Below are 24,547 nucleotides of genomic sequence, written 5' to 3' on the forward strand. Positions count from 1 at the left end.
TCAGCCTCCTGAATAGCTAGGATTACAGACGTAAGCCACCAACCTCTGACTTCTATACATATATTTTAATGGCAAAAAAAAATAATTGCTATTTCTTGAGCACCTTTGCTGTGCCAGGTACTATGCAGATGTAGCTTGTTTCTCACATAATTCTCCCAGGAATTCTATGGAATAATCACTGTACAGTAGTCACTGATTTTACAGAGGAGGAAACGCAAGACTTCAAGTGACTTCACCCAAGCCGTACAGCCAGTAAGCTAAAATCACACACACTCAAACGGCTAAATAATGACCACCTACGATGGGCTTGCTTTAACTGAAAGCCTGCACCCTGTAGGTCGATCGCTTTTCAACTTCCAGAAAAAGTGCTGTGCTGAGCTGGGAGGAGAAGAGACACAGGACAGGTGTAACTTCGAGGCGAGGATGGGAGCTGTAACCCGAAGCCTCCTGGGGCCGGGCAGCCCGCTGCGTCTGGGTTGTGAACTCCCCGGGGCCCCGCGCGTCTCCCACTTCTAAAGTTGGAACTCTCCGGGGAGGGGGGGGGCGGGGCGGGCAGTGACGTCACCGCCGCAGGAATAAAGCTCCCCAGCCGCCCCCCCACCGCCAGCGCCGGAGCTGAGTGGGGTGTCCCGTCGGGGGACACGTACGGTGTGCAGAGCCTCCCCTCGCTGAGCGCCCCCGGCAAAAGGCACCATGCCCCAGAACGTGGTGCTCCCGGGCCCCGCGCCCTGGGGCTTCAGACTGTCGGGGGGCATAGACTTCAACCAGCCTCTGGTCATCACCAGGGTAGGTGCTCCCCATTCTTCACTGTGGCTACAAGTTCAGGACCGTGGGGTTCCTCGGGAGGGAGCTGCGACCGCCTCTGATCAGGGGATTGGACGGGCGGGGCGCCCCGGAACGCGCGCAAGGCGGTGCGCGGGTGGGTCCTGGGCTACTGGGCCCCTGGCAAGTGGCTGAGAAGTCAACCGACAGGGCTGGGGTGTCGTCGCGTCCCTGGCACCCCGTCTTCCTCCAGGAACAGACGGGGTACCCCGTGGGAGGGAAAGTCTGGGTGTAAACTGGAGCGCTCTGCTGTTCCAGAGTTGGCCAAGTTGGCACCGCTCATATCGCTTCAGACGGGGAAAATATTGCTAATGTGTACTCCTGGGTTTCTAGGCATTTGGAATAAATATTTTTCCCAAGCTGGGAACTTGGCTGAGGAATCGTTATCTATAATTCAAACAACGAAGATAACTTGAGGTAGTTTACCCGAGGGCAAGTACCACAGATGAATAACTCTTTAAAAAAAAAAAAAAACTTTGATACCAAAGTCAAACTTTCCCTTCATGTTGCCTGAAGCTCTGCCCAATGGAGAAAAAAAAAATAAGTAAAAACTTTCCTCTCCCATCAGAAAATTTCCAGAATTAATTCTAAAGCATTATTCGGTATGGTTGATATTTTTCTAATATGAATTTTTTAAGCAACAGAAATAATCATCAATGAGCTCTCATGTATAAAGCATTTTAAGGTTAATTTAAAGTCATAAACTGTTAGAGCATTGTACTTTTATTCTCCAAATGTAACATTTGGATTTTTTTCCCTTACTGTTCATGCTGTATTTTATAAACATATGTTTTATAAGCTGATCACTTACAGATTTCTAACAATGACATACCTTTTAAATTTTTCTATTTGCATTTGTCTACAACATTAGGGAACCAATGTCCTTTGTAAAATATTTTAAAAACACTTAACATACAGATGCATACAGTGGACCATTTTAAGCTTTGTTTTACATTTTTCCAGAACATATAAACACATCTGACATATGTTTTTATGTCAGACATAAAAACTTAACATACCCCCCAAATCGTTCTTAAGTAAACTAGGCAGAACATGCTTCTGTGATCTGGGCCAAGCGATTCCTTTTATAGATTTCCCAAAGAAAACAGTCTCCATTATCTCTGCTAAGAAATATGTTTCGTTTATGGAGTACTGCCTTCATTTGCTTATATTAAATGAAGTAAGCTCTTGAGTAATAACAAAGAATAAATCATATTTAGATTAAATCCTACAGAAATAAGTAACACCTTTTAGGGAATTTGTAAAAGAAATATTTTGCTTTTATAGGTAACATGACTGTATCATTTATGCTTGGATTTTTGAGTTGTTGACATTATAAACAGTGTTTAAGGCATAACTTACATCTGCAGAGAGACTACAGAAGCTATTGTTAAGTGATCATTATTATCTGAAAAGCCAATTCTGTCTTGAATTTCTTACTCTTAACTAGTTTGTGCCATAAACGTTGACACTTGTTTTAATAACAGTGCATGACTAGACATGATTATTTTGTGTGAGTCTGGTTTTTTCAGTTATTTTTAATTCCAGGATATCAGGTTAAGCTTAAATGTTTTGTATCCCCCACATACCTAAAACCATGCATATGGTGGATTTATGGTAAATAAATGCAGGTACTTTCTCTTGGCCTTGTATTCCTTAGGAACACCTAGTTAAGAATACTTGCATTGAAGTTATAAGAGAACTCAGAATTATTTGGGGTAAAAAAAATCCTAAGACGTATTACTTTAAAACAACCCAGGTGATTATTAGACTTATCTGATCATTTTATATTATTTTAGAGGTGAATAAGGTTATATATATGTTGTCATATTAACTCGCTTCAGTCTCACAATAATTCTATACAAGGTCTAGTAGGTTCACCTTTTGAAGGTGAGAACTAGGAGTCATTAGCCTACCAATAATTGCATGGATTGTATACAATATCAACCTGCTTCCCATCCTGTATCCTGAAGTTCACACATGTAGGCCAAAAAAAAATCCACTTTCTGCTCAGATATTTCTAAACAGCTCTTTTATACCATCCATAGTTTCACTACCATCTTTTAACCAACCTATTTTTCCTAAGTTCACACCCAGACATTTGTTTCCCCGCTTCCATTTACCTGGCGTATCTTTACCATTCATCTTTGAAGTACAGATTTGCCCATCTCTCTCTTTTTTAAAAAAAAAATTGAATTTGTGATCTTTGGCAGGGCACTTACAGCTTTTCATCTTCCATCCTTACTTTATTTCTTTCCCTCCATCTTCCTTCTCTCCCTTTCACTTCTCTCTGTCTCTCTCTGTCTCTGTCTCTGTCTCTGTCTCTGTCTCTCTCTGTCTCTGTCTCTGTCTCTCTCTGTCTCTGTCTCTGTCTCTCTCTGTCTCTGTCTCTCTGTGTCTCTCTCTGTGTCTCTCTGTGTGTCTGTCTCTCTCTCTCTCTCTCTCTCTCTCTCTCTCTCTCTCTCTCTCTCTCTCTCTCTCTCTCTCTCTCTCTCTCTCTCTTTCTCTCTCTTTCTCCATACATGGCCAACAGCGCTATTGTTCGGAGCTGCTTCAATTTCCTTCGCATGCTTTGCTTCTAACATGTGTCTCTCTCCCCAGAGTTGCTTTGGCTGCCATAGCCCCACTAATCTCTATCATAGTCCCCAATCCTTCTAGTAATGGTCATCTCATGGGCTGAGGAGCTTTCCCCTCTCCTATCGCCATCCCTTGTTTCACAGACGTTGAAGCATATCAAGGTCCTGAGAGCAGAAACTTTCTGCTTTGTGGGAGATGTATGCCTGGCACAGTGGCTACTGCATCGTGAACACAGACTATAATATGATTGACTCAGCTTGTCACTTTTTACGTAATTCTATATGCCAAAAATATTTCATAATAAGGATGAAGGAAAATCAGTTGCTCATCTATTTTAGAAAATCATAGACAAAATGAAATACCAGTCTTCATACATAACATCAAAACATTCTGTAAGGACCAGGAGTGTGGCCTAGTGGTAGAGTACTTGCCAAGCATGCACTAAGCCCTGGGTTCAATTCCTCCGTACCATTTACATGGAAAAAGCCAAAAGTGGTACTATGACTCAATTGGTAGAGTTCTAGCCTGAAGAAAGCCCAAGGACAGTGCTCTGGCCCTGAGTTCAAGCCCAGGACTAGCAAAAAAATTCTGTGAGATAGATTTCTTGAAGTCAAGTAAATTATTTATGTCCTATAAACTACTCCTCTCCTCTTCTCTTCTCTCCTGTCCTATGTTCTTCTCTTCTCCTCTTTTATCTTTTCCTACCCTACATACAATAAGCCAATGCACATGGCAGATGGTCCCAGTTAACAATGGTGCTACTTCCACTGATGTGAAAGTGACAGTGCATCAGTTTAAGCCATCCTTGGAATTTTGAGTTTGGGTTGTTTCCTGTGTCAAAATAAATGCTATACTGATCTGTCTTGGTGCTATTCTGAGAGTCAAACATTCAATCACCAGAGCAACAGCTAAGACTCTATTCTGTACGGCACTGCTATAATTTATAATGTTTAATAGTTAGGCCTACTAAATATTTAATAAAGAACTTGGTGTTTATCAGGACATAACTCCATTAGATACCAGAGGTTATCTGAATATCACTGCCCCTAGACAATGAGGCTCCATCCAGAGTTTGTGACAAACATAACTCTCTCCATAAACTTGAAATTGCAGTTTACCAAATTAAAACAGTCCTTGCACTATAACTACTCACAAACCCATGGAAGTGAAGCTGTATCATTTTACAAAACATATATATCAGGCCAGGCATGATGGAATATACCTGCATATCCCAGGCACTCAAGAGGCAGAGAGTGTAGAGCCATATTGTAAAGGTGAGTTCCAACAAAAAGTTAACATAGTATCTGAAAACAAAACAACTAAAAGTGAAGGGAACTATGACATGGTTCAAGTGATTCAGTGTTTGGGCAAGCATTGTATCTAATGGAAAGATCTGAGTTTAATCTCTGGTGTACGTGAATGCATTACACACACACACACGCACACACACACACACACACACACACACACACACACACACACACACACACACACACACTGTTCAAAAGGCAGGTAAAGCCAGGTACCAGTGGGTCACACATTTAATCCTAGCTATAAAGTTGAGATCTGCAGAATCATGGTTCAGAAACGTCTGTAAGATTCCATCTCCAAAATAACTAGCAAAAAGCTGGGATGGAGGCATTTGTTCAAGCCCACAAGTTTATGAGTTTAAACCCCAGTACCAGCAAAAGCAGTGCATGGGGAGGGAGGGAAAATCTACCAGCAATGACTAACAGTCTCTAAGCCACAGGAGTGCCATATGCTTTGTGCAAGGTAAAATTTAATCTTTGTCAGCTCAGTATAAAGGAAAAAGTGGTTTTTCAAACATCATCTATAATTATCCTAAGTATTTCATAGAAAAATGTTTAAGATTTACATTTTTCAGTGGACTTCTTTCATTTGTCTTTTAAGTTGATTCCAAGGAGTATCTCTGTAAGGTTCTTAAACCATCCAGAAAAATGGATCTACTCACACAGACAAGTTATATATTGTTTACTTTATATGACAAAGTGAGTACATTCTCTGATGACAGTATGCCTTTCTTACCCAATTTCTTCTTCCTCCTTTCACTCAGTCCTCCTTCACCTCAGAGCACACCCTGGAACAAGGTTATTGTAACAGGCAGTGCTAAGTGGATCCTGAATATTAACCTAGACACTGTTCATGTATTCTTTATTTTGCAGGCTTTAGAACAGAAAAAAATATTGTTTTAATATAAGCTACATTTGAAATCTGAACTTTTAGAAAGGAATGCTTCTTTTGAAGTCAGTCCTTTTCCAGGTTAAAGCAAATGTGGCAGCAGGATTGGTTTGAATTTAAAAATAAAAGAAAAATGTATACAATTGTGCAAGCAAAGATTATTTCTGCGTGAAAATGCTGGTTTATGTATTCACAATATTCATATAAATATCTACTATGTGTATAATAACCTAGATGTGAAAGGTACTTCATGGGCACAATTATAATTTAGAAGGATTTCTGTTCTCTGCTTAATAATTGCATACTTCAAGTAGAAAAGGTAGGTCATGTACATAAACTATAATGATACAATCTGTCCAGGATTCCACAAGAAAAGTATGGCCAAAGAGGAGACAGGATAAAGAAGGATAAAGGAAAGAGAGAGAGAGAGAGAGGGAGAGAGAGAGAGAGAGAGAGAGAGAGAGAGAGAGAGAGAGAGAGAGAGAGAGAGAGAGAGAGAGAGGGAGGGAGGGAGGGAGGGAGGGAGGGAGGGAGGGAGGGAGGGAGGGAGGGAGGAGAGAGAGAGAGAGAGAGAGAGAGAGAGAGAGAGAGAGAGAGAGAGAGAGAGAGAGAGAGAGAGAGAGAGAAAGCCTAAGCTATAAAGCTACAAAGTCAGTCCTAAGAGAGAATTTTTACTGGATGTCTAATCCTGAGCAAGTTTCTTACACTTATTCAAAATCATTTTCCTCATACTAAAATCGAGGTTATTGTTTTCATGCTTAAGGATTAAATGAAATAATAGTCACCAGATGTAGCAGTCAAAGAATAGTTCTTATACCAGCCACACATGAGGAATCCCAGATAACTTTTGAATTTGCATGCCCAGGTGCATGCAGGGATGGTGTTATAACTGACATGGATATGCTTCTAGAAACATCTACTGCAACCAGGTGCAAGAGAGCTTCAGCCGCCAGGGAGGCCATGTCAAGTTTATTTGACAGGTGATGGCTTATGATGTTTATTTGATCAGTGTTCTCAGTGCTGCTCTTCAGTACATACATTCTCTGCTCTATAATTTTGACCATTTTCAGTTTTTCCACTGAGTTGTTATTTCACTATGTTTCCCAGGCTTGGATTGAACCGCTGTATGCGGGAGGTTTTCTTACCTCAGCCTCTTGAGTAGCTAGGCCCACAGATCTCTCTATACCATGGGCTTAGTTCCATATTTAGTCTTAATATCAACACATCATAACAGAGGCTTACATTTGGTTCTCCTGTGTTTTTCTCACAGTAAGAAAAGCATAATATATGCATCCTTTTGTTTTGAATTAGTATTTTTTCCAAATTGGCCCAAGTAATAATTTAATGTGAATAATAGAAATCATTGAAGGCAGCTGTTGACACAAAGTCCCTGGCCCTTCTCCCATAGATTCAAACTCTTGATTCCAGACATCTGGAATGGAATGGAGTCTTTATATTCAACAAAGAGCTCTTATAATATACTAATTATGATGTCAGACTACTATAAAAATAATAGTAAATAATAAAGTGATGCTTGGAAGTAATAGGTTCTTAAGTTTAAACAAATGGCTTCACTTATTAAAAGAGGCCAATTTAGTAGTCATTTCCTGATCAACAACCTAGTGGAAATACAAAATTAAGAAAAAGTAAAGGCATCCTGTTTTCTCGTTCTCATATCCCCGTCTACATGTTTTTCTCTTTGTCCATTTGCGGAGACCCAAAAACAGCGATTCTGCAGTTGAGTACAAATTCAGGAGTGATTCTAGCCATTGCTGTCCTACTTAGTCTCTGAAAGCCTAGTGACATAGTTAGTTAGCTGCTCTCTACTAACCAGAAAGCCAAAAGTTATTCAGACACCACTCCTCATCCTCTATATCCACACTGTCTGAGCAATACTATGAGGGGGAAAAAGAAGACTTTGTTAATGTAACATTTTGTATGACTAGGAAACATTCTTAACTTTTGTTAAGAACGCTAAGACATTTTAGTAATCTTGAATATTTGATATATTTAAATAAGTCATCTAATGCTTTTCAACATGTAAGTTCAATGTCTGTTACTTAGGCATTCTCTGAGTTCTAATAACTGTGTAAATGTGCACATCTACAAACAACTCTACCTTTTGCTCCTCCTAACCAAAGCTAAAATAAATAAATAAATGAATAAATAAAGTTAAGCTTTTCCACGTCAGGAATGGGTGTTGGATAACTCAAATCCACTCGAGTGTATTAGTGAAGCTTTGAAAAGCTTTAAGAGCATACACATTAGACCACATTTCCTTGTGTTTTAACCCAGAGACAAGCACCCTTGCCTTAAAAGTTTAAAAATAGTTAGTACTGACTTTGACATAGTATATCTAGAGAAAACTCAAAGTTTAAGGTTATTTTTATCTTTCCACATTTTCCTGGGGATGGAAACTTTTGTTCTTCAGATAGATTTGGGTCTGAGAGAACTAAATGGAAAGCAGTTCCAAAATACTTCCCAGAGGCAAAGATGTAACAAACACAACTTGTCATCACCCGGCTTTTATCTACTGTCCCTGCTGGGAAATCATGAGCTGATCACAGAAATTAAATGGGTCTATCTTTCACTGATGACACTGCAAGATTTAAGTATTATTTATTGAGATTAACGTGGAACCCCTAGATCTGCAAAGTAAAATAAGATAACTGGAATAGAAGCAAATAGAGTTTTAAAAAAGATGAATTCATGACTGATAATTAAGAACAATGCAGTTTATTCTGGGAACAGCTTAAGATTTAAGTCAAGTCTTATTGACTTTAAATATTGGGATTCTTTGTTTTCTGAGCTATGATATAAATAGACTGGAGTATACACCCTGAATTTTTAAACATATACAATGCTCCTTGACTTATGGTAGAATTAAATCCCAGTAAAGTCATCGTATTAATAAAATGGCTCAAGTAACAGGGATTATCTGCCTAGCAACCATGAGACCATGTGTTTTGCCCCACTAATGCCTCTCCAAAATATAGTTCGTATATTTATCTTACCAAATATCACATCATAGTTTCACAACACAGTATCCTATAAGGTATTCATTGTTTAGGCTACTGATCATGTGACTGACTGGAAGCTGTTGTTTTCTTCTAATACCCATCAACAAAAGAGAAAAAATGGGACCGGGAGTTTGGCCTAGTGGTTAAAGTGCTTGCCTAGCATGCATGAAGACCTGGGTTCGATTCCTCAGTACCACATCCATAGAAAAAAGCCGGAAGTGGTGCTGAGGCTCAAGTGGTAGAGCTCTAGCCTTGAGAAAATCCAAGGACAGTGCTCAGGCCCTGAGCTCAAGCCCAGGACTGGCCAAAAAAAAAAAAAGAGAGAGAAAAAATCACTATTCAGGGAAAGGTCAGAATTCAAATTACAGTCTATGTAGACTATACCTTAGAATCTAACAAGAAAAACTGAGAGTAAGTACAGCAATCAAGAGAATTACTAATTTTAACAGCATATTTTACATCCCTAGTAGTTCATACCAAAAGCCATATTTTCTCAAAACCCTTAACTGTTCTTTTTACCTCCTCCTTTCAAATATACCATCAATAGGGGTTCTTGTAGGCGGCAATGAAGTGAATCTTCCCTTTTCCCTAATTCAGCAATCTGTGTTTTTAAGTTGTGCTGATGTGGCTCAATTAAAATCTACCAGCTTGTGCTGTTTATTCCCTCTGTTCTCCATGGAGAAGACCCAATGAGTAAATACACACCTCCCTTGTGTTGGTAGTTCTAAGGATCTATACATGCACATTAACTCACAATCAACCTTTAACAATTCATTGTTTTAGCTGAATTTTTTAAAATGTCTAACATGAGGCTACCTATTCCTCTGTTGAAGATGATCCCACGCTCAAGACAGGCTTCTAGCCTGCTGTTACAGATCCCTGAAGAGTCCACGAAAAGTCATAAATATATATATATAGTCAGGCTTCTTGCTCATTCAAGAGTAAATCTTTCTTTATATTTGTATACTTTATACCCTTAATTCAGGATGTTCTAACACAGCACCATAGACTGGGTGGGTTACACACAGCAGAAAGTTATTCCTTGCAGTAGCAACATGACTGGGACTGAGGTTAACATTCCACATGGTCCAAGGACAATAGAGTTCTCCTCAGGCTCTCTTTTTCTTTTTTTCATATATTTTTATTGTAATTAATAGAAGGATTACATTATATTTGCCAGATAGACGGTGCATTACTTCACATACATTGATACATTTTCTGGAGTCTTGGTCCCCATTTCCCTTCCCCCACCCCAGCCCCTTATCTTGTTTTCCTCCCTTCCCTATCTGACTTTAAATAACCAAATATGCACATATACAATATATCAGATAACCAGGAGAAATACTGTAACAATATGAGATAACCAGGGGACAGCAAAAGGGATGAGAGATAACATAGTACATTAAGGACAACAATCACTCCTTATATGGCTTTTGTTTCTATATCCTGGAGGTCCTTTCATTTAGTGTCATACTATATGGCCTTATGTATCTATGTTTTGTTCTATTGTAAATCTCTGCTAGGAGAGCCCAAGGTTTCTACTGATTGTGACAAATGAGGGAAACCATTGAGCCTATGTTCCTTTGAGTCTAGCTTTCTTCACTTAATATGATTCTTTCTAAGTCTTTCCATTTCCTTGCAAGTGGGGCAATGTCATTCTTTCTGACAGCAGCATAGAATTCCATTGTGTATACATACTGCATCTTGTTGATCTACTCATCAAGTGAAGGGTATCTGGGTTGGTTCCATATCTTTGCTATGGTAAATAGTGCTGCAATGAACATCGTTGTGCTAATGGATTTAGTATGTCCTTGTTTCTGGACGATTGGGTAAATGCCAAGTAGTGGAATTGCTGGGCCATAGGAGAGTTCTATGTTTAGTCTTTTGAGGAACTGCCATACTGCTTTCCATAGTGATTGAATGAGTTTGCACTCCCACCAACAGTGTAGTAGTGATCCCTCCTGGCCACATCCCCTCCAGCATCTGTTGTTATTAGACCAGGCTCTCTTTTTCAAAAGGTATTAATCTTGTTCATATGGGCACCATACTTCTGACCTCATCACCTCCCAAAAGCCCCAGTTCCAAACACCATCTCTTGACGGGTTAAGATGTAACATGTGAGTGTGGGTAAAGCCACATTTGGTTCATTGTACTCAAGTGAATTTTAAAGATGGTAATTATCAGAATGCAAAATCACCTTTAACTCAAATATGCAAGTTGCGTAAATATAATAAGACATCATTTCCAAACAGAAAATTCTGGAACAACAACAAAAATCCTTGTTAATTATTTCTTCAAAGCAAACTAACAAAAATATTCAGAGAAGTTTTACAATAGGTATTTTGAATAACAGAAAAGCAATAGTAGATAAATGTAATTTGTAAGTGATACAATTGTTGAGCATGGTAATAAAACGGAACTAACATGACTGATCAGCTAATAATTATCTTAGGTTTAAGATGTCCTGCATCATGAAGCTTAAAAAACATTCTTAGACTAAAATATAAATGTCAGGCACAAAATTGAAGGTATTTCCAGATGTTGTTTTGAAATTATGTCTTGATTTCTTCTAGATAACTCCAGGAAGCAAAGCAGCAGCTGCCAATCTGTGTCCTGGAGATGTTATCCTGGCTATTGATGGCTTTGGCACAGAGTCCATGACACACGCTGATGCACAGGACAGAATTAAGGCAGCAGCCCACCAGCTGTGTCTCAAAATTGACAGGTGTTCTTGGAGTTGTGGTGATAAAACTTGATCTATTTGGGGAAAGAGCCTGAACCAGCATTACAAACAATGCCCTCTTCCTCATCAGAATTGGGATAGGGTCTACGGCTCTGATGGGCTTCTTTATATATTGGCTACTTTATTCTGATCTTCACTAAAATCAGCTAGCAGAGTAGACATGGATTGGATAAGCCAATCTGAAATACAGTTTTTTTGGAATGTCAAAATAATCAAAGAGGCCAAACAAAATTTTTCTATAGTACTCTAGTTGGTTAATTATGAAAAATAGACATTGGACACCTATAAATACTGAAGAGATTGGCCCATTGCCGTGCTCTTTTCATGATGGCATAGAATGAAATGGAATGTAGAGATGCAACTAAAACAATCTCTTAGTTGGACCAGGAGTTCGGCCTAGTGGTAGAGTGCTTTCCTAGCATGCCCAAAGACCCAGTTTCAATTTCTCTGTTCCACATGCATAGTACAAAGCCAGAGATGGTGTTGTGGCTCAAGTGGTAGAGCTCTAGCCTTGAGAAAGCCCAAGGACAGTACTCAGGCCCTGTGTTCAAGGCCCAGGACTTGCAAAAACAAAAAATCTCTTAGTGGTGCTGTCTCTCAACATGGTAGAGTGCTAGCCTTGAGCTGAAGAGCTCAGGGACAGTGCCCAGGCCCAGAGTTCAAGCCCCAAAACTGACTCCAAAAAAATCTCTAGACTCACCAAGATGTCAGCATATTAAAACTGGTTATTAATATTATAGGTGCTGTCTTCTGGATGAAATGTTTGTTTTTTTTTCTTGTGCTCATCCTGAGGCTTTATCCCAGGGCTTAAGAGATTCTCCTGAGCTTTTTTGCTCAGAGCTAATGCTCTACCTCTTGAGCCAAACTCCATTTTTGCTTTTTATTGACTAATTAGAGATAGGAGTCTCACAGATTTTCCTGGCCCAGTTGGCTTCCAACTGCAATCCTCAGATCTGAGCCTCCTAAATAGCTAGGATTACAGTGTGAAGCACCAGTACCCAGCTTGTTTTCTATTTTTGCATAGATAGCAACCAGAAGAATAGTATAAGGTGGGAAGTACACGTGCGTATGGATGTTAAATACTGAGATAATGCTAATTCTTCCCTTCCCCATAAGACATTCTTACCAAAATCCCAATTGGAATCTGAACCATGTGAAAATAACCGTTGATTTTAATGGTTGTCTGCGTGTGATTACACTGTTGATACAGTAGCTGTACACATTTGAGGTAGAAAAATCTCAATCTGTTAGCTATTCTACCAGTGTCCTGGGATGTAAGAGTCTCTTCCTATGTCGGCATAATATTGTGCCTCCCCTAAGATGATACTAAGTCTCAGATGCTCAAGGAGAGTTAAAAACAGCTCAGTTCTTTGAGGCCAATAGTAAATCCATCTTTATGTCTCCTCCCTGTTTTCTGGGATGGCTTGAGTAGAAAGAGAGGAAGGAGGGAGACATAGTTTATCACCTAGTATCTTCAAGATATGCCTCCAGAAACTCCCTGTTCTGGTGATTCCCACATGCTTTGGGAATCCTGCTCTTTCTTTACATCACACAACACACTACAGTTGGCCTTCATCTACTCTAGATTCCCTAAATGGAATCTAATTGGATGGGAAAGTAGAAAATAGTAAGCAAAAAATATTACTCTTGCTTCACACCCTTAAGGGCTGCTAGTATTTTCACAATCACAATGGGAAATTAAAGGATACTAGATGTAGAACTTCCACTTGAACTGGACATTTACACACTTTGTTTGATTTTTCAGAGCAGAAACTCGCTTATGGTCTCCACAGGTAGCAGAAGATGGAAGAGCTCATCCTTTCAAAATCAACTTAGAAGCAGAACCACAGGTATGAATGTTACCATAAGTGATGTCCACTCACCTTATAATTCCTTTCTGATGATGGGGATGCAGTCAAGAGGGAAAATGCCAATGCAAAAATTAGAACAATCACCTAATGAAGTAGTGATCTGCCTTTACTCTCTAAGATTAATCCATGTGATCCCTGCTTTCTTAGATGAAGAAAAAGAAAAGGCAGTAGGCACCATGACTCTTTCCTGTAATCCCAGATACTTGAGAGGTGAAGATGAGGAAGACTGCAATTTGACACAAAAGAGTGTCAAAATATATTTCAGTGAATAAATGGGCATGATAGGGCATGCTTGTCATTCCAGCTATGTGGGAAGTCAAAGGTAGGAAGATTAAGATCCAAGATGAACAAGGATCCAGGCAAAAGACACAAGACCTTGTAAAAAAAATAGCTAAAACAAAAAAGAGCTAGATGGTATTGGCTCAAATGCCATAGTGCCTGTCTGTGTTTAAACTCCTGTACCAAGAAAGATAGAGATAGGAAAAAGGAAAGTAGACCTAGGTGAATATTCTGATAAAAGATAAGTATATTTTCATAAGGAAGAATTTGGTTGGAGCTATAGAGTTAGCTTTTTATTGCATCTTATAATGCCACATGAGGTAATGTATGAAGTTTATGTTGTTAATGCAAAACAAAATTGGTTTCATATTTGTAACAGGTGTCTCTAATCTTATACTTATTTCAAACTTCAAAGCTTTTTTTATGATTTATATTTATTTTTTTTCTTTTTTTAAATTGTATTTAATAAAAGGGTAACATGATATTTGCCAGATAGAAGGTGCATTAATTCACATATATTGATACCCTTCCACATGTCTTGGTCCCATTATCCTGCCCCCCACCCCCCTCTTGGTTTTCCCCCCCTTCCCTGTCTAATTTCAAGTAACCAAATACAAATGTATCTAATATATCAGATAACAAAGTGAGATATTGTGTCAATGTGAGATAACAAAGGGACAGCAAAAGAGATGAGATAACATAGCACATTAAGGACAGCAATCATTCATTATATGGCTTTTGTTTCAATATCCTAGAGGTCCATTCAATTAGCTTCATATTATATGGCCTTATGTATCAAGTTTTTGCTCTATTGCAAATCTCTGCTAGTAGAGCCCAGGGTTTCTACAGGTTATGATGAATGAGGGAAACCATTGAGCCTAAGTTCCTTTGAGTCTGGCTTACTTCACTTAATATGATTTTTTCTAAGTCTTTCCATTTCCTAACAAATGGGGCGATGTCGTTTTTTCTGACAGCAGCATAGAATTCCATTCAAACTTCAAAGCTTTGAGGTCCTCACATAGGTCTTATCTTTACATCTTTCTTTAGTTATCAGTTTGGCATTATATAATTAAGTTTATCTTAGAAAAGGGATTTAAATTGTATTATATTGCTATTCCGCCAGTGCAGAGGACTTTCCCTTGATGAAACTGCCACAAGCTAAATTCATCTAATAATCTGATGTTTATCTGATAGGTTTACTTTCAGAAAGTCCAAATAGACTGCAATTAAACCTCACTTGTGATATACTCTGAAAAATCTAAGAACAGGATTTAGGAAGCTCTACTCAGAAACTCACAAAGCTTAAAATGAATTTAATATCCCTATAATCTCCTATAAATTGGCTAGATAGTTGAACATGTCATTTATATATATATCATATATAGAGATAGATATATATAGTGAGAGAGAGAGGGAGGGAGGGAGGGAGGTGAGCTGAAAGCATATTTGTCATTTATGCTTCAGTAACGGGCTTCCTTTCAGGATCATTATCTCCTGAGTTGATCTTCCATGCCTTGCATTTGAATCCATAATCCTCTTGTTCCTTCTGGATGACACAGATGTAGTACTACATAAGTACAAATGTCTCAGAAGGCTTCTCAATGATTTAAATAAATCAGTATAAGCAAAGAACTTGACATATGGAATTGTTCATAGTAAAATATGTCTTGTCTGTCATCATTACTGAGAGTCCCCATTCAGGTTCAGGCTGTGGACAAAAAGCTCCCTCAACTTTCTTGTCAGTGTGGTAGGAAAGTCAGTCAAAGCTTCCACAAGAGAAATATCTTATGTGCTCTTTAGAGAGAAAGAGGTTGCAAGATTCTTATCCCATTATTTTTCCCTTGTGATACTGGAGCTTTAACACATGGTTTGGTGCTTTTACTAAGCTTTTTCATTCATGGCCAGATTGCTACCAGTTGAACCAGGCCTGCAGTACACATTTTTACTGGTTAATTGGAGATATTTTCATAGACATTTCTGCCTGAGTTGGCCTTCAACAACGATCCTCAGATCTCAACCTTCTAAATAAGTAGATTACAAGTATGAGCCACCAGTGCCTGAAAAGGGGGAGCAAGGGGAAGGAGAAGGGAGGGAGGGAGAGAAGGGAATAAGAAATTGAGTTCCTTATGCACACATTCATTTGTTGGCCAAATTCTACGCTATATTTTTCAATATATAGCACACATCCAAACGTGTACTTCACCTTCTTGGAATTTTTTTGCCTAATTTTTAAGCCTTGTTTCATCAGTAAAAGATGATAGGACCTAGCTGACAGAGGATTCCCTAAGGATCCTCAATCTCCTCTCCCATCTTGGCATGTTGGTGATCCAGCAACCATTTATTAAAGCATAGATAGTTATTTATTCAAGCTTGAGCTATTATAAAAAGTCTGTGCTTTTGCTAATATCTCTCCAGAATTGGAGCTTAAGGGTAACTTCTCTTTGGCTAATCAGTGAACATTCATTTTTAACAGTGATTGTTCTAAGAATTGGATTTTCAGACCTAATCCTGATTTTAAATACACTGGTCTCTTTTCAGTTGAGTATTAGTTCATATGTCTTGCATTTTGAGGTTAGAAACATGAATATTTATGACACTACAAATGACAAAAAAGGAAATGAGATTTCTTTTTGCTAAAGGTGAAGATTAGGTTAAGAACTAAAGAAGCCAGTCAGAAGGAGCCTTTAAAAATTCCACTAGCTTGAGTCATGCCTAATTCTTCCTGGCATCCTCTTGGAGAGGCCTGTGTTTGAAGGGCTCAAGATAAGAACAATTTCAGCCCTTTTCCTGGTGAACCAAACGATTTTTATTCCTTATGGAGACTCTTAGGCCAGATTCCTTCATGGCAGTTCATATAATGTAATGCTTCAGGACTGGCATTTTTGAAAATGAAATGATCTACTTAGAACATAGAGAAATTTTCTTTTAACAAAGTACACACTTGTCTCCCCGCCTTGTACAACTATTTGAAGATAATGAAAAAATAATTAAAAAGAAATAAAAAGAAAATGCTAGATCTTTTAAGAATATTACACAGTTGTAATCTTTGCAATATGTATAATCAACTGTAAAAAAAAAAGAAAACTAAGTCATGGTTAGTTGTTTTTTTAAACAGTATAAAGTTAGGCAAAGAGATATCTTTTCTTTGAATGGGAATTCTGAAAATACAACAGTCTTTTGAACAATGGAAGTCTATCCATTCAAGAAATAAATAGATTAGTAATAAAATGCAAATGAGTAATACAATGCTTGAGCTCTTATTTCTCTACCCAAGTCATACTTTCATCCAAAGAATTCTGACTTTTGCTTCAGAATAAAATATTCACAGTAGCTGTAATCCTAGCTACTCAGGAAGCTGAGATTTAAGGATCTCAGTTCAAAGCCAACCCAAGCAGGAAAGTCTGTCATATCTTTCTCTCCAGTCAAACACCAGAAGGTCATAAGTCAGGCTATAGCTCAAATGACAGAACACTAGCCTTGAACAAAAAGCTCAGGGACAGTGTCTAGGCTCTGAGTTCAAGCCCTAGCATCAGAATCAAAACTAAATATATATATGCATATATACACATTTTGTTCACTGGTATCTACATCCAACCTTAATAAAATGTTAGTGGATATATTTTTGGCATTTTTCTCTATCCATAAGTATAGGCCTTGACTTTTTAATAAATATAGTAACAATTGATAATAAATTTTAATACTAAATTTTCTGTTTCACTATGCTATTGTTAAAGAGTTAACTTTTGTGTTTTTATAGATTCAGACTTAACTTGTAGCTCAAAAAGGACATTAGAAGTTGTTTAGATCATTTCTCAACAACTGAATAAATTCCTTTCACAGCATTGCTCTAGAATAAGGGTATGTTTATTTTTCACATAAACTGTTTTCTCCATTTTAGTTTCATGGCAGATGGATGACTCAAAATATAAGGTGGCTACCACTGTAGGAAAATGCTTTTCAGAAACAAAAATGGTTGAGCAGGAAGAGAGCTGTCTCCATTTCTGTATAAACGACTGACTCCTCCTTATAAAGTTTATAATAAAAGCATACTTACTTGGGCAGCCACAATTTATTTTCATAAAATCAACTTGAGATTGCAATGTTTTGAAAAGTAGAAGGCACAGAACAAATTTCATAACTGCCATTTCCCCGGCCTTTTATCCCAGCAAGCTATGGGAACACTTGAAACACATCATTGGAGAAAATAAAATGATTTCAAGGGTGACTTTATTTTGCATTTGAAGAGTAAACAGGTGGGGCTGGAATGTTTGTAAGTTTCAAGCCTGCTGAAATAGAAAATGTCTTCACTGGGCCTTGATCAAATAAATGTCCATTCATATAGCTTTATTGCTATTATTTCCCTGACATTTTCATGTGAAAAAATATAAACAGCAGGGAAATAAGAGAAAAAAATAAATTGTATGGAAAAAACTTATTCTTTTAAATGGAATTAGTAATAAATCATCATCTATGCCCAACTTCATGTAGGAAAAACGAAGGTGAATTGTCTTTGAACACTGTCATTGTTAAGGTCATTTCAAGGACTTAGGAAATGGACAGTCAGGGACCATATTTTCCCTGTGTTGTCAAAGCTCCATCAAATTCACTGGTTTTTACCCTGGCTGTCCTGCCATTTCATTCCTTCAAGATATTAGTCCTTACAATAAGCTCCTAACATTTAAAATAACTATTTTAAATGGTCAAATTAACTTGAATGATTACTTTTTGGAATCCAGAGAGATAGTATTATTTGATGATTTGGAGTCTGTCTGTGAAGAATAAACAAGAGCTAGATTGTCTTAGCTGCTATATAATTTTTAAACTGGATTTTTAAAGAGGTTTCCCATGCTTTTCTGAGAACGTGTAAAGGAATGAAAATAGAACAGCAAACTTCTAATGGGTTTTGTCTTTTCATTCTGTGTACAATACACAATGATGCAAAGCTTGGCTAGAACATTGCCTCCCAGTACTATACTTGTTTACCTCTGGTGCATACAATTCACTGTGCTTTGGGGAATGATTCTCGAAGCCAATAAACTAATGCTTTGCAAAGCCTAAACAAAAATGTTTTAAGCCCAGTAGAAGATAGATGGAACTGATCTTTTTTTAGCATATTACTCAGTTGTGACCTTGGTAATGTATATAACCAAAACTAAAAATGGCAAAGTGAATGCTTGGAGTCAATTAACTTATGGGCTGTTATTGAGAAGTCCTAGTAGAGATTACTAATACATAAATGTGGGCAGAGAACTTCATTTATAGAATAATCACTATCCATACTTATTCATTATGTTAAGGCAAAGATAAAATAAAGGCAGAGATTTTTTCCCATAAAGCCACCATGGTAACTAATTACTGTCCATTCAATTGTGTTTACCAAGATTTGCAGTCATGCTTTGGTAGGGGAAAAAAAAGCTAAGCTCCACAAACTTCAAGTGGTTCTTTCCTGCTTGATTCACACTTTAATTAGCTTGAAAACTTTATAATCCACCAACAGTAGATTAGGCAATTAGCTTCCTGTGTTCTTTTGTATCAGAAATAGTTGCAAATCCCTAAATCATGGCCATTTCTGTTACTTATAATTTCATATTTCCACCTCACTTTTTTCATGCTCTAATAATGGCTAATCATTATGGTCAAGTGCAAAATAGAGCCAATGCAAACTCATTATTAAATCAACTAAAAACAATCACATGGTGCCACTATGTTGATGTTGGGCTGCAAATCTTTTCTCCTGTTCAGTAGTTCAAAACTGGAACATTTCCACATCTCCATGTGGTTGTTACAGCCACTCTGCTGCCTAATAGAAACAGCAATAATGCTTTATGCCAGCTCCTCTGCAGAGAGACACTTTCATACTGGAAACAAATCAAATGAACAAAAGAGCAGTCAGTTCAGTTGCACAACAGAAGCATAGGCTAGAATGTTTGGGGAAGTGAATTGGTTAACATCTAGGTTAGTATTCCCTGCAGGTTTCTTCTGTTGCCTACAATACAAAATTAAGATTTAATAGCTTTACAAAACTATACATGTGTTTCAAACTCAAACATATTATTCCTATACTAAAAATACAAAAATAGATTTCACATTGTTCTAGTATGTTTCAAACTCAGAGTCTAGGTCTTTGCTGTGTGATCTTGTACCCCAAGAAACAAAGTAAAAATTCCTCTTTAACTCAGACTTGCTGCTATAACTCACTTTCTGACATCAGCTCAGCATTCCTGCAAGGGGAGATAACCCCAAGAGCTTTTGTTAAGCAAGTATGAGGCTCTGGGTTCTAGTCCTAGCACCACACATATAAAAAAGAGAAGATATTAATAGAATATGAAGCATATGTGATTCCTAAATAAGAAAAAATTAAGTCTACTAATAGTTTTCTCACTAAAAAATCACAATTCTTAACACAAAAAACTTTCAGTATTAAAAAGCCACTAGAAAGTGAATGAACAAGTTAGAAGGGGCTAGCAAGATATACAAGTGTTTAGCTATGTTATATTATCTTTTAAAATGTCCCTCTCTATGCATGGTAAGCTATGGCACGTAATTTCAGAGAGATGATAGAAAGATTTATCCCCATCTCCTCCTGTAACCATTCTATCCATCGCAAAGCAAGTAAAAATGCCTTCATTAACAACAGCAATTCCTTGAGTGTCGCTCACTAATGGCTTTGTGTGCATTCTGTGGCTGTGTGTTTTGTCTGCCATGTACAGGAATTCAAACCCATTGGTACTGCTCACAACAGAAGGGCCCAGCCTTTTGTTGCAGCTGCAAACATTGATGACAAAAGACAGGTAGTGAGCGCTTCCTATAACTCACCAATTGGGCTCTATTCAACCAGCAATATCCAAGATGCACTGCACGGACAGCTGCGAGGTCTCATTCCTAGTTCACCTCAAAAGTAAGTATTTGGGTTCTCAGCTGTCATGGCAATGTTCTTGATGATGATAAAATACTTTATCTTCTTTCCCACAGGCCAACTCTTGTGGTTTACTTTTTGCTTTCCCCAAAACACTATAGGTTTTTATTTTTAAAGACCACCTTTACAGCTCATCTGCCAGTTTCTAAACAGTTAGTGAACAGACAGTAAAGAAACATCTCTGGTTCCATCATTACACTTCTTAGTGCTCAATTTTGATGATAAATATTACTCTGTGGACAATTATCATTCACCTAATCTTATCCAAATATATCTCTTCCACTGAGGGACTTTTTTTTAACCCTTTGTTTTCACAGGACATGAACTACTTTGAACACAAGCACAATATTCGGCCCAAACCTTTCATAATCCCAGGCCGTAGCAGGTCATAAAACTGAGATTGTGGAGTTTGAAGTGCATGCCCTTTTTAAAGAATCCTTACTAATCAAAAGTAACCATTAGATGTTTGTAGTGACTTTTCTCTTTTTAAAGCTATGTCAGAATCAAAAAGAAACAAGCACACTCAGCAGAGAGAGAAGAGCAGACAAATAGCTTCCACTTGTAAGAGTAAATATTGACAGAGCTGTGTAATTGTACACAGGCACCATCATGTGTATTTATAACTAGTGTCCCTTTCCAGAACATGGTGACATTTGAATCCAGGAGGCTAGTTTTCCTCAGGTCAGGAAAGCCCTGCCAACAGGGACAAAAATGGAAACTAGCCCCTGGTGAGAATTAGGGAACTGATGTGGCATAGAGAGAAAAGCTTGGGTTGCTTTAAAATGTTTGACAGACTCCAGTTTTCCCACCTTAATATGTTCTTCAAATCTTACTCATTCCAGCCCTTGGATGATGAGAAATTCTCAGGGCCAAGCATGATTGTGCATGCCTGTAATCCTAGCTACTCAGTAGAGAGAGGAATATGATGGACTGAGGCCAGCTCTGGCAAAGTTAGCCCAAGACCCTATCTAAAACAAACTAAAAGAACTGGGGGAAAAACACATTGGTGAGTACTTGCTTAGCAATAATAATGACTATAGTAGTAGTAACAATAATAGTTATAATAATAATTTTCACTCTCATGGTCCCTTGCAAAGAAGGAGAACCCCCTGGAAAATGAACTTTTCCACTTGGGTGAAAATAAATATAAGACTAGAGAGGAAGGTTCCTGACTTTCATAGACAGTGCATTATTCCAAAACAAATGATCATGAGCAAGATCTAAATTCTTACCTGTCAATCAGAGAAACAGACCAGCTCTAGCTAGTCCTTTTGACATATCTTCTCTAGAAATTGAGCTTCAACCTATGGAAAAGAAATTAAATCTAGAAAATTAGCATCAGGGGCCGGGAGTTTGGCCTAGTGGTAGAGTGCTTGCCTAGCATGCTTGAAGACCTGGGTTCGATTCCTCAGTACCACATACATAGCAAAAAGCCAGAAGTGGTGTGGAGGCTCAAGTGGTAGAGTGGTAGCCTTGAGAAAATCCAAGGACAGTGCTCAAACCCTGAGCCCAAGCCCAGGACTGGCAAAAAAAAAAAAAAGAAAAAGAAAATTAGCATCACCTAGTCAATAAGGAAGTGAAGAAGCTGTGGTTCAACTGAGTTAATCCTCAGGTTAAGAACACTGAAGAATAACTTACGTCCAGTATCCCAAACAGGCTACCCGTAAGTGCATACATTTCATATTTTGTTTAAACCTTCTGTTCTTCTAAAATAATTAAGAAGCTGGGTGCCAGTGGCTCACATCTGTAATCCTAGCCACTCAGGAGGCTGAGATCTGAGGATTATGGTTCAAAGCCAACTCCAGGCAGGAAAGTTCACAAGACTCTTATCTCCAATACACTGCTCAGAAATAGCTAGAAGCAGCTCTGTGGGGCAAGTGGTAGAATGCTAGCCTTGAGCACAAAGAGACTTAGGGACAGTGCTCAGGCCCCAGGCAGGACCAGAGAAAAAATACAGAGAGAGAGAGAAGGGGGGGGCGGGAGGGAGGGAGGGAGGGAGAGAAATATTATTTTGGAGAGAGGAGGAAAGGAAGAAGAATGAGCTTTTTTTAATGGGTGTCAAATACAAACATTAAATATTTCTGTCATCCTTCTTTCACCCTGTACCCTCTTGCTCTATGCTGGAGATTCTAACCTTTTTCTTTTTTCTCAATAAGTTATCAAGGTAAAATTTTGAAAGGCAGTGTTCCAAACTACTAGTACACTATTGACGTACAACTTAATCAGAAGCAAATTGAATATGATATGCCAATTTCCCTAGAAATGACAACCCTGTCTAGAACAAACCTATGATTTAAGGATGTAGCTAATTGAACTGGATAACCCAACACAATTTGTTTTATTTCTATCAGTGATCCAGGGAAGGTGTTGTAAATCCCAGACACTCAGGAGACAGAGATGGTAGGACCTTAAATTCAAGGCTACCCCAAGAAAAAATAGCAAGATGCCATCTCAGAAACAAATTATAAAAGCAAAACATCAAGGCTAGGGGAGATGGCTGGAGAAGCAGAGTATTTACCATTCACAAAGCTCTAGGTTCCAGTTAACCCACTGAGATAGAAGAGTAAGAGAAAGTGCACGCAAGCATGCTTTCCTTTCATGAATGTAGATAGCTTAGGGTATAGCCTGGTGATAGAGTGTGTGTTTAACATGCATGAGACCCTGTATGCAACCCCAGGGACAGAAATAAACAGACTACATGCATGCAGGAAATTTTTCAGTGATAATGGTCTTTCTATCCAATTCCCTAAAGAACATGAAATCTCCTTAGTTCTTAACTTGCATGCCTGGCCTTTGTCATCTTTCACCTAAATTATTATAGTTTGTCTTAAGTGAAATGAAAAATGCATGGAGATGTGTATGTGTTTCCAAATGTTTACATAAAATTCCTAAGGTAGTCTGAGACAAACTTATTTGTCCCATAGTGATTCTTAGTAAAGAGACGAACATTTATTGATCTAGTTCCCTTATTAAGCTACAGAACAGTTTTGGAAAGTGTATCCTTCACAAAATAAAATTATAAACCTTTTAAATCATTACCATTGGTTCAATGTTCAAGAAGTAATGCACCCACTATCTGATGAATGTAACTGTAACCTCTCTATACATTACCCTGACAATAAAATACATAAATAAATAAATAAATAAATAGTTGCTATTGAACAGTTACAATATATTTATGCTATATTTACAATATAATCTATACAATAAACATCAATATGTATTTATAAAATATTTACAAAACAAATTGCCAAATTATTGCCAATTATCATTTGAATAAAAGTTAAACAAATTGCCAATTATTATTTGAATAAAGGTAAATTACATTAGTGCAACTTCTTATTCTGATTAGCCTAAATCTTTTATTAGACCTTCAAGGTGCATATTTGGTTACTATTTGTGAAGGAGCATTCATTAATCTTCTAATTTTAAAAACTATGGTTCAGAAATCGAGATAAGTGCACTGCATTGTAATTTCTTCTATTATTAATTCATGTTATTGTGAAGTATAGAATTATTTGATCTATTTTTGACTGGAGCTTGCTATGTTTTCTACTTTATATATCCTTCTTTATATATATATATATATATAACTGTCAACTTATGAATCAAGTAGAATAGAGCCAACAAATGTAATATTACCTGTATCTCTTAATTTTATTAAACTTTCTCCAATTGTGAATTCTTCTAACATTGTTTCTAAGGCAAATTCTAGCTAGTGCTTTAGTTTGCTGAATTCATCTCTTACTTTTTGTCTTCAGTTCCTATAACCTCTCTGTCCTTGTTCTCCATGTTTCATTCTGTATCTCCTGTCTGTGTCACTTGGTCATTAACACAGTGGATGCAGTACTCCCTCCGGTATTGATGGTGGCAGTGGACGTAGCACCCCTTCTTCTGTCAGTACCCTAAGTTCTATTTGCCCTGGTGACTTGAAAGTTGCTGCTAAGATGGCCCCTAACATTCCCTTGGAAATGGACCTTCCTGGTGTGAAGATTGTTCATGCTCAGTTTAACACACCTATGCAGTTGTACTCAGATGACAATATTATGGAAACCCTTCAGGGTCAGGTCTCAACAGCGCTAGGGGAAACACCCTCAATGAGGTAATATGACTCTTTTTG

The 24,547-nt window shown here is 37.9% G+C and overlaps 1 protein-coding gene across 2 annotated transcripts in view; it reads left to right on the forward strand.

Annotated features, from left to right (window-relative positions):
• The first annotated feature begins 605 nt into the window (after positions 1-605).
• The window catches only part of Pdlim3 (PDZ and LIM domain 3), a 29,649-nt gene continuing 5,707 nt past the window's right edge, over positions 606-24,547 (forward strand). Inside the window, exons 1-5 of one of the 2 annotated variants that reach the window (XM_090354109.1) lie at positions 606-786; positions 11,192-11,343; positions 13,127-13,211; positions 20,745-20,812; positions 24,266-24,529. In XM_090354109.1, the coding sequence (XP_090210235.1) occupies positions 694-786; positions 11,192-11,343; positions 13,127-13,211; positions 20,745-20,812; positions 24,266-24,529 (662 nt within the window). In that variant the 5' untranslated portion in view covers positions 606-693. Of the gene's footprint in view, positions 787-11,191; positions 11,344-13,126; positions 13,212-20,221; positions 20,410-20,744; positions 20,813-24,265; positions 24,530-24,547 lie in introns of both variants that reach the window. The other variant, XM_090354108.1, reaches the window with a different exon arrangement.

This window comes from Megascapheus bottae, chromosome 20 (assembly GCF_031878675.1).
Source record: "Megascapheus bottae isolate mThoBot1 chromosome 20, mThoBot2.hap1, whole genome shotgun sequence".
Taxonomy (NCBI): domain Eukaryota; kingdom Metazoa; phylum Chordata; class Mammalia; order Rodentia; family Geomyidae; genus Megascapheus; species Megascapheus bottae.